Here is an 11,487-nt window from a genome sequence, read left to right on the forward strand (position 1 = left end):
TCAGCTGTTCATCTGTACATCTTTATCAAATGTGTCACAGAAGAATCTGAAATGCATTTCCTGCACTTTGTAGGCTAATGTATCACTTTTCCTTATCTGTAGACCTAGTAAATAGGGCAAAAGTAAGGTATATAGGCAGTATATATATGTATAGGCAAATCAATACACATTACTTCTGGAGTTGTGGAAATCCCCTTGTGTTACTGATAATCATTTGGATGATGTAGCCTAATATGATATTCCATTATTCATAATATCTATATAGAATACATTTGAAAGTAGCCTAACCTACCCAACCTTGTGTAGGCCTATCCGATCAACCTGATCAACAGCCTAGTTTTCCAGTGAGGATCGATGATGATTACAGCTACATTACTTTTCTTTATAATATTTCCGACAGGAGTCACAGGACATGAACGCCTCTCAGTTTCATGTAGGCCTACCTCTGTCTGTTTATTTTCAGCGCGGTGACGTGAACGCTGCACTCCTCCGAAATGGGGCTCGTCAGTGTGAGGCTTGGCCGGGATTGGTACGCTGTTGTTGCTGTAGCTGCTGCGTCACCCTGCCTGCAGGGGGCGGAGGGGGCGGTATAAAACCCCAGCCTCCTCACTGTCGAGCTCACTCTGGCGGACGTTACAGCTGGGAGGGGTCGGTCACTGTAGCACCAAGGACCCCCCTGTATTTACCAACAACAAGCGTCTATTTCCCAACACTGTACCGTCCTAGCACACCATTAGAACTCTCTCTATCGGAACCCCCCTCTACCTCGACAAATAAATGCCCAGAGAAATAACCCGAGCGACAAAAGACCAGGATCGCTGTTCAAAAGCGGGGAGAAAGACGGGTAATCGGCCCAACACGTAGAGGGGAAAAACAACCTAACAAAGCGCACGGACCGTCGCTGTCTCCGCTGCCTTTCTCAATGCATACCCTTTGTGCCCGGGGAACGATGAAGCCAGAGATCACCGCCGCCGTCGGATTTCTGTCGAGATTTCTGCGGATAAAAGGACACGTAAACGACCGACAGCTCCAAACATTCAGCCAAAGCTTACAGGACATTTTGGCAGGTAAGAAAACGGGGGAAAACACTTCCTTACACCAATGAAATTGACTTTAAACACGTTACACGACGTAAACTATCATTTCACATCACATATGTCGGTTTGGTACGAGTTGGATGCCTTAACGTTGCGAAGAAGAAGCCCTTCTTTGTTCTCCCAAGTAACACAAACAACGTCACCAAAGCGCACCACCATTTGCGCACGGGGCGAAAAAAACAACGCTCCCATAGCACATAAACACATCACGACGAACCATTTCCGAGGTTTGGTTGACGATTAAAGTTGATACATTCCACCGAGGGAGACAAAGTAACCAAATCGTGCGGATACATTGTTACTTTGTTATAACTGGGGAGAGGGAAAGGCTCCTTTCTTTGCTTCAAACAAGGAAGTGCGCCTCTAGGTCGATAAAGCTCTTCAGCTGAGAGAATGGAGCAAAACAGCCCCCAGTGAGTTGGTAGAGGGCAGGCTGCTCAATTACGTAATGCAGTGGATGAAATGAATTGAGAATGCAAACACATTCAGTTTCAGACCAAATGTTATATTTAGCACCATACATTAATCAATAATATTCTTAAATGCCCACAATACAAGAAATGGCTATCTATAATCTATATTTTAATAATCCTATTGTGACTCAAGCTGTGTATGGTTATCAACAGTAGGCTAGGCTATTTGTGACCTTGTCCTAGCCAACATACTATTAGATTTATCATTATATTTATTTATTGTGACATAACACTTAATATTCAGTTTATGAAGCGTGCAGACATGCTTTTTCGAATGGAGCTGAAATTCAATAGCTCATCAGGACTTTTCACATGAAAACGAACCGGACCAGTATCTGTATATGGGCTTAGCATATTATGTGAGTTTTAGAGAGCAATGCTTCTTGGGATTGTGTCTTCCTGCAGTCTCAGGCCTGTAAAGCTGCCATACATCTGCCACGCACCATCAGCTAAGCACTTAAAACAGCACATGACCTACATTGGCTGGATTACAGCGTTGCTCTTTCGCCCAAAATATCTGACTTTGCAGATTTACCTTTCAATTAAACATTGGAGCCCTTATGAAAAAGAACTACAGTAATCCTATAATTACATTTTAGAATGATGCTATACAGAAATCACATGGTGCATTTATAGGCCTATAAATTATATAATATCCCCATAAGAGTATAGTGATACCAAAGGAGATACAAAAAATACCATAAATTACGAGAAAGCCACTATAAACTCATTGTTTAGTAGCACAGACAGATGCACTAGTGGCATTATCATAGCTTACCGGTATATAAAGATATTATCCAGGATGAGTGATCGAATTTATTACTGTTATTATTACTATTACATTACTATTATTTTTCGATAAATGTTTCAGAAGATATAAATGAAGAGCAGAATCTGAAATAAACCATAAATGAGAGCTTCCTGAGTCAGTAGTGTTTGTAAACAGTTGGGAGTTGGAGAGTAAAATGGCCGCAGGCAGAAAGGCCAGTGTGTGCAGGAGGGGGTGTTGTGGTGGGGGTCGGGGAGAGGAGATAATAACTGGGGGGGGGGGGGGGGGGGGCAGCGGAGGGGCAGACGCACCGAAACTCTGTTTACTCAGCTTTTGTAGAATAGTTGACCACAATAGGCACTGCCTGGATTAGTAAATTAACAGAATACATAAAAATGGTGTAAGTTATATAAAGACGGGGTGATACTTAAACTCTTGAAATGACTTTACTGATTTTTGTTTGTTTGACATGGCTGCTGTTAGTGCTTTTTTCAGATCAATGACTTTTGACCCACCTTTTTTAAATGAACATAATCTAATTAAAGAGGGGGAAAAGGTGCAAAAGTAAGGGTGTGTGTGTGTGTGCGCGCCCAGCGGGGCCTGCTGCTAAACTAGGCCAGCCCGAGCTCTTTTGTGCCCCTAAACATCACAATCACTGACTATTGTGTCTGTGTCATGAAAAGCCAGGCGCCTCGCTCCTGTTGTTTGTGCTGCCGGGAGGAAAAGTGGGCAACTGAGTCCAGGTGACCCGATTAAAACCGCGATAGTTGCATAATTGTAGTTAGCAATTAGCATGGGCCTTTGATTCTTCCTGTTTATCGGTAAGCCTCTTAGTGGCACTTGACTGGTTGAAAATGTCTCGAAATGAGTCGAAAATGTCTTCCAGAACCCGCGCGTGTGTCATGGAAAATCCCCAAACAACATACCAAACAACCCCCACACACGCTACACACACACACACACACCCCGTACAGAGAATCAGAACCTTGCTATTTTCCCTGACTAAATATCTTTTTAACCTTTTGTAGGTCAGCTACAATGAATAAACAATCCTCTTTTGTTAAAACTCCTTAGGTTAAGCGTTCACTCATCTGCTTACTTAGACACTCACCCCCCCCCCCCCTTCCCCAATTTCCTCGCCCCCTCCTCTTCCTCCGTGCCCTGATTTTTAAGAATAGGCCTCGCTGAGCCAATCCTCTCCCGGCGGCTCCGGGGTCTGTAGGTAGATCCTCTCCGGGGCCTGTAGGTAGATCCTCTCCGGGGCCTGTAGGTAGATCCTCTCCGGGGTCTGTAGGTAGATCCTCTCCGGGGTCTGTAGGTAGATCCTCTCCGGGGTCTGTAGGTAGATCCTCTCCGGGGCCTGTAGGTAGGTCCTCTCCGGGGCCTGTAGGTAGATCCTCTCCGGGGCCTGTAGGTAGATCCTCTCCGGGGCCTGTAGGTAGATCCTCTCCGGGGCCTGTAGGTAGATCCTCTCCGGGGCCTGTAGGTAGATCCTCTCCGGGGCCTGTAGGTAGGTCCTCTCCGGGGCCTGTAGGTAGATCTCTCCGGGGCCTGTAGGTAGATCTCTCCGGGGCCTGTAGGTAGGTCCTCTCCGGGGCCTGTAGGTAGATCTCTCCGGGGCCTGTAGGGAGATCTCTCCGGGGCCTGTAGGTAGGTCCTCTCCAGGGCCTGTGAGGCCTGTAGGTAGGTCCTCTCCGGGGCCTGTGGGGCCTGTAGGTAGGTCCTCTCTGGGGCCTGTAGGTAGGTCCTCTCCGGGGCCTGTAGGTGGCAGCCTTTGTGGCTCGACTGGAGGCTGAATGATCATCTAGGCCCCTGTGCTCTTTCATGAGTGCCAAGCCCTCCATTAGCTGTGCGGCACACAGCCTCCTGCGATAAGACAGGGGGGGGGGGGGGGGTTATCTCGCCCAGGTGGCCTTCGGGCCTTAACACTGGCCTACTTCACTTAGCGGAGGTTTCATTAGGCCACAATGCAGTGAACATCAATGGGAATCCAATATGGAGGGAGGGTGGGGGTGTTGTTCAGGTGTGTTCCCTGAAGTGGCGAGCTCAGAGAATGAAAGGGTCACCAGACTCATACAGGAACAGGCGATTTCTGTTTTCAGGGGTCCCACCTAAACGATGAAAGTAAGAGCTCGTAATTGTTGACTTCCTCAGATACTCAAATCGGTAGCGGAGAATGTAAACGGCAGTTTGTTCTTTCCTTCTACCCTATTGTCACTAAGATGCCTCGGGACATTCCACAGACGTGACGTCACTCTTGAGTCATTGCTTCTGCTGCGGTTCCAAAACTCTCACAGCTCCCACAGGCAGGGAGAAAAACAAACCGGGTCCTGTCCCTTTAAGAGGCGGGTCCCTGCATCCCAGATGGTTGGCTGAGACTTCCACACTCTGGGTGTTGTTGTTCAGCCCGTCATGGAAGACTGACACTCTCCACGGCCAGGGGAGGGATTGTGCAATTCAATGGCCCTCTATTTGTCACGTAGGCCCTGGGAGCCGCTGGCCGCCTGTTTATCACCACTTATCAGGCCTACCACAGGCAAACTGAGCCCTACACTCAATTGTAAAGAACTCCTTTTAACCTATTCTATGTGCCAATGAAAAGGTACATGGTATTGACATATATTATAGCAAGTCAGACAATTGTAAAATAATACACAGCAGCAAGAATATTACTGCAATAATGGCAATGTGACCAGTAAGTTGAACATGGTAACAACTAAATGAGCTGTGTTTTACAGGGTTGGTTAGCAGATATAATTGGTTTTCCTTGTTGTATCTAAAATTGGTAATTGGCTACAGTTATGTTATTCATATAGTAATGTATCAGATTTTTTTTTCTTTTCTCAGATTGTCTCCAACTTCATGTCGCCTCAAGTCTCCCCCTGGCAAAAACATAAATCATGAGATTAACATTTACTAATAAGTGTTTGTCCTTTGCATACTTGTATTTATGTGGACACAGATACATTGTGTGTGTGTGACTAATCGAATTTATGGTGAATAATAATGTTTTATAGTAGATGTAGCTGTTGAATGTGCGATTTGAATTCAGAATTTATATAATACACTTTTTTAAAGCAGCTACGAGCAAGATTTTCGATTGTTATTAAACAGTCTAAATTTAATATCGATGCCTCACATCTTACCTCTAATAGTAAACGAGACCAACGGCGAGTAGTCTCGCTTGAACGCCGAGTGAATCGGCGAGTGTTGTCTTGATGATTATAGTCTGTGCGGGCTGGGGCAGATCAGGAAGTGAAATTAAACTGTTTGCGGCAGCCACTTCGGCCATAACCACAAAATTTCTTTCAAACAAACTGTTAGAATATAATGAGAGATGTTCGCGAGAGTAGAAAGCCCTTTGATGTAGCGAGGAAAGCCGTCCTTGTTTTGGGTCTGCTGCTAGGCAGAGCGAAACGGTTTACGGCAGGTGTAAACAGTTGCTAGGCAGAGCGAACTGTTTACGGCCGTAGCAGCAGACCCAAAACAGCTGTCCTCGCTACTTTATGCTCTCGCGAACATCTCTCGTTATAACAGTTTGTTTGAAAGTAATTTTGTGGTTACGGCCGAAGTGGCTGCCGCAAACAGTTTCATTTCACTTCCTGATCTGCCCTGGCCCGAAGACAGACTAATCATCAAGACAACACTCAGCTTTCAAGCGAGACTACTCGGCGTTGGTCTCGTCTACTATTAGAGGTAAGATGTGAGGCATCAATATTAAATTTAGACGGTTTAATAACAATCGAAAATCTTGCTCATAGCTGCTTTAAGTAATATAATTTAATCACAGATGATCCGACAGTTCTGCTTGACCTGAATGATGATGAAATTAATGTTCTATTTCTTAACCCTATTTTTTTTTACTCCACTGTTTTACACTTTCTGTAGCCATAATCTGTGTTTTATCAGTACACACATGTCCTTATCTCTCACCATCTACAGTACTAGTGTGGCTAGGCGATGCCTCGTGGTTTGCCCTCTGTTCAACTCCAGCTCGATGTGGCTCTCACAGGCACAGCCAGGGGTTAATGTCTGTAGCCCGCATTGTTTCTGTGTACAGGAGACACGTAAACAACATCATGGGGTTAATTGATCATTACTATTGGTCCATAGTAAGCAAGCTACCTAAACCCAATGGTTATTGCTGATATTCTTATTTTTACACAAGCATGGTTGAGGCTTGGACTTGTCAGAGAGGGATGCTTACGGATGGCTTCTTTCTCTCCGTCTCCCCACAGAGCAATATAAGCACCACTGGTTCCCGGACCGGCCCTGCAAGGGTTCAGGTTACCGCTGCATCCGCATCAACCACAAGATGGACCCCCTGGTCTGGCAGGCGGGCCAGCGCATCGGCCTGACCATCCAGCAACTCTACCTGCTGCTGCCCAGCGAGCTCACGCTGTGGGTGGACCCCTTCGAGGTGTCCTACCGCATCGGAGAGGACGGCTCCATCTGCGTCCTGTACGAGTCGACGCCGGTGGTGGTCGCGGCGCCGGCCGCCTCCGGCTCCCCCTCAGGAAACAGCGCGGTGGTGGGCCCCCTGGTGGACAGTCACATCAGCTGCAAGGAGGAACTGCTGGTGCTGGGCAGAGCCAGTCCCTCCAAAGCCTACAATATGATGACTGTGTCCAGTTAAAGGGGCATGTCGCCCCCCACCCCCACCCCCACCCGGCCTACTCTCGTTCAGGGTCGCTCCACGGCAGGTCAAGTCGCGTGGCCGCATCAGGGCGAGCCTTTTTAAAGCTAAAAAATCTGAAATGAAATAGTGAAAGAAGAAGAAAAACGCAAAAGAGAAACAAAGCAGAGGATGTGGCCTATCGTCCAGGTGATGGAAACCTTGTAGGTTTGATATTTTTTTACCCCCTCTCCCCATCGTCGTCTGTTCTGTTGTGTCATTGGATCTGTCGGGCACTCCGTTTTTTCAGGAGAGGCTGTGTGGAAATGGAACTGTTGGGGCAGCTAAACAACCAACCAGGAACCCCCATGGAGACTGGCTCCACCCACCCACCCCACCCCCCACTGTAAACAACATGGTGATTGGCTCCATCATTGAAGGGGCTTTTTTGTTGTTGCTTTTTAACACTGCGGTCTGTCAACGTTGACTTTGCACTTTTCTTACTTGTGGTTGCTATGGGTACCATGTTCACCGATGCCACCAGAAAACACCAAAACTCTCTCTTTAAATTATAAAGGAATTTCTGTCAGGAACTACCCCTTCCATTTCAATTAGCCGTTTTCATTTGGTATGTTTCTTGAGTGGGCAGGAAGTTGAGGTTCAGACTGTGCCTTTCCCTGTGTAAGCCCAAGGTAAAGAAACGCCCAATAAGAGCCTCTTTTTCTTCTTCTATGAAAGCCTGTTTGGACCACAGGGCATTTGAGTTCTTTATCCTGTGGCTGTATGGAGTCAAGGCTTTCGGTCTCAACTTTACTTCCTGCTTCTCCCACCAACACTTCAGGAAACGTACGTCAACCCACTCTCGGCCTGTATGTAAGTGCAAGTGGAATGTGCTGTTACACCCGTTACCTATGGATATGCCAGTATGTCCAATTGCACTGTCACCCCCCCCCGCCCTCCTCATGTAAGTGTAGCTTTCTGGGGGAGGGCGGGGGGGGTCTGTCCCCTCCCCCTGGTTAATGAATGTTGTTGAAATTCACAATCAAGTTCCTGTGTTGTTAATTTGCCCCCTTTTTCTCCCTGCCACTCGCTTTCCTCCCCCCTGCGTCACCAAAATTCAAAGTGTAGCATAGGGTGCCTGTTACACCGAAATTGTGGACTACCCCATTTTGGTCATGTGGCCCTGTCAGAATTGACATTGAATGCACTTTGTGTGGGATGTATACTTTGAGAGAAATCGCCTGCATTCCATCCACTCGAATGTCATCTTTTCACGCCGTATTACTTGCCCTCCCCATTTTGAGTCATTTGTTCATACTGTAGCTCCCATGTGGGGATAGACTAAATGTCTATTAAATGGGGAGTGTGCAACTCTGGACTTGGAAACATGTGTACACACTGTATTTGTGAACATTTCAGAGCTGTTTGATTTGAGAGTGAAGAGTAGTTGCAAAGTTCTGTCATCCGTTCACATGGCACTATTCATCACCGCCCCGGCAGGATGCAGAGCCAAGCTGCTTCCCCCCCAAACACACACAGATGGTGGTTTGAGTCGCTGATAGAAAGCTAGTCTGAAAGCTCTGGACCAAGGTGTGTGTGTGTGTGTGTGTGTGTGTGTGTGTGTGTGTGTGTGTGTGTGTGTGTGTGTGTGTGTGTGTGTGTGTGTGTGTGTGTGTGTGTGTGTGTGTGTGTGTGTGTGTGTGTGTGTGTGTGTGTGTGTGTGTGTGTGTGTGTGTGTGTGTGTGTGTGTGTGTGTGTGTGTGTGGCCAAAAGGAGGTCTGGAGCACCGACTGTTCAGAGATTAATTTAACTATTCTTCAAAACCACAAAAGGCCTTGTCAGCCTTCTGTTTTCATTTCCATGACCTGTTTTCAAGGTCTTGGATAGCGGAGAAATGTGACAAGTATCCTTATCCTTTGTGTGCATTGGAGGTGCATTGCCTTACGTAGACCTCATTGTCATAAACTATGAGCCATTCTCCATTTTAAACTGATTAACAGGCTTATGTGAGCCAGCCTGTTGCGTGCTGCCCCGGACCCTCCCGGAGGAGTCCCTGTCCAGCCCGGCAGCTTCAGATTCCCCCCTGGGGTGGGGGTTAGAGTGCCTCAAATGCCACATATCACCCCTCAGCTCAGACCTCCTGTCCAGCCAACAGCCAGCCAGCTTGCCGCTAGCCGACCCCCTGTGGATGCAGGTAGACGTAATGTGACACATATCATCTTCCATCACCGTAGGGAGCCGGGTAAGGATGACGGGGAGGGGGAGTTGGTGTGAGAGAGAGAGGGGGGGGGGGGGGGGCCAGGGCCGGACTCTCTCGTCCAGGGCAGCTACAATCCCTCCAGCCCCCCCCCACCCCCTCTGGACTAATTCAACATCGCCTCCCTGACCAGAAGCCCTCAACCCTCCCTCGGCAGTGATGGAGAAAAACCAGCACACGCGCTTTGCGTGCTCGATCTGCACTAGGGGGGGCTAGTGAGAGACGAGGAAACATGGGTCGTAGACGAGGGAATTGAGGGTACTAGGCCATTGTTTTCTTTATTCATCTCACTGGATCGCGCTGCACTTAAATTCTGAGTTTGAGTAGCGACTTTGTTTACATGCATATGAAAGGATGCAACGGCTGTCTTGACGTACCCCACTTCACTCCTGGTTCCATGTCGAGTGGCAACAGCTGCTGGGATGGCTGCAGGGTGTTTTCCAGGCCTTAGCTGCTGGTCAAATCTGTCACAGCAGGCTGGGTCACCAGTCCTCACCAGACCTATGGGTGTTTAAGCTCCGCTAAGCCCAAGAGGATCATGGGTAATAGAGCTATGGCCATTGACGCACTGCAACCCCCGACCTCCTCCTCCCCCCCCCCCCCCCCCCTCTGCTGTCTGCTGGTGCTCCCTTCAGCAATCTGTGAAAAGCAGTGATTCCATTTTGGCCAGATGGGAGAGGAGTGAGCTGGGACAGGAGCCCAGGGCTTTGGTCTCCATGGTGGACACCAGTTTGAAAAGCATGCTGCTCCACTATAGCTTTTATGAGATGTCACGCGACAAGATGTTATGAGATTGGTCTATATTTCGGATGTGAGATGGTCGTCTGTCTCACATTTCTCGAAAATGTATTTTATGGTCACTGGTAGGTTTTTTCATCTTCCCACTCTGCCATCCCCATTTTTGTCCTCCCTCTCGTTAAGAGCATTTTTAGTCTGGTGACCTAACCCACTTTTAACGGACCTCGTTTTTAAAACCTACAAAAAAAAACATCAAAATGGAAACGAAAACCCAAATCCCTTTGAACACCTTCTCAACCGTACTACCACCACCAGAAATGGTTTTTAAGTCCACAATAATATTGATTCTCTAAACGGCATCCATGCAGCGTGTGCGCACATAGGTTTCAGAAACGTTGTGAGTGCTTTGAATAGTCAAGAGGTAAAATAGCACATAAAATGCACTAAATATGTCAAGTTGAAGTTGTGTGACTTTTTTTTGAGACGCGAGGAGTCTCTCCTGGAATGTATTGCCAAACTCAGGCCTCGGACATTCAATAAATACCCTTATGGAAAAGTTGCGCATGTTAAGACATGAAACGGGAAGGGAATAGCCGTTTTTGTTGTTGTCAATCTTGTCATCGATGAGTTGAATTATTGCCACTTTCACATTTGAGGTGTTTTACATATTGTAGAATGTATTGTAATTGTACAACAAATGGTAGAGTACATAACATTACACATGGGAAGTGCCAATAATTGATATCCTGAGGTGTTTTAGATGTATTCCTTTTGTATTTCATCTTTTAACATGGATAATTATTTACGTAAGTGAAGCCATTCGTGATGGGAGTGTTGGCAAGGACCAAAGTTGTTTTGGTAAAAAAAATAATTCGTTTCCATGATCTGTACTTATAGACTTATCCTTTGTTTTTGTTTTTTTGTTGTTTTCTTTTTCTATTTACGTACAAAACCAGAAAATAGAAAAAAATCTGAGCTTACCCAAGAAGAAAAGCCGTCTACTCTATCTTGTGATCTCATGTCAGTACATCTTTATCGTGTTCATTTTCTTTTCCTTGGGTATGTTGTGATGAACTGCTGTAAATTTGTACAGTTCATGTAAATTGATTGTGCGGAAGTTGTACAGATTTCTATATTTTGGAAGAAAAGTTTTTTTTTTCTCTGTAATAAAAGATTTCCTATCTTGGCAACATATTACCTGTGAGCCGTGTCTTTTCTCAGAACTTCCAAACCATATAGATATATTTTTGTCAGACAAAAATTATCACATTATCATGATGAAATAGCTGTCCGATGTATTACGGTACTTGTTATCAAGAACACATAAATTGTTGGTTATATGCTGCCTTATACCTTGTTGTTTTCATACGTCACCTGGATCAGGACCACAGTATCTTGTACGTCAGAGTTACACAAGCATCCAGTGTAATCTCTTACAGTGTTGAGGACGCAACCCTAGTGGAGGCCAGATGGGAATGTGACCTCTGGTGAGTCAGTCCCAGCAGATTGAGTGGGCCGTCTGTGCCAAGAGAGGACTG

The 11,487-nt window shown here is 46.5% G+C and overlaps 1 protein-coding gene across 1 annotated transcript; it reads left to right on the top strand.

The window, feature by feature from the left end:
• The first annotated feature begins 633 nt into the window (after nucleotides 1-633).
• btg1 (B-cell translocation gene 1, anti-proliferative) lies at nucleotides 634-11,143 on the top strand. Its single transcript, XM_083632041.1, has 2 exons — nucleotides 634-1,067; nucleotides 6,578-11,143. Exons 1-2 carry the CDS (start codon nucleotides 923-925, stop codon nucleotides 6,973-6,975), a joined length of 543 nt encoding a protein of 180 aa, XP_083488167.1. The 5' UTR covers nucleotides 634-922; the 3' UTR covers nucleotides 6,976-11,143.
• Nucleotides 11,144-11,487: the final 344 nt, after the last annotated feature.

Source organism: Poromitra crassiceps (genome assembly GCF_964638095.1).
Source record: "Poromitra crassiceps genome assembly, chromosome: 2".
Taxonomy (NCBI): Eukaryota; Metazoa; Chordata; class Actinopteri; order Beryciformes; family Melamphaidae; genus Poromitra; species Poromitra crassiceps.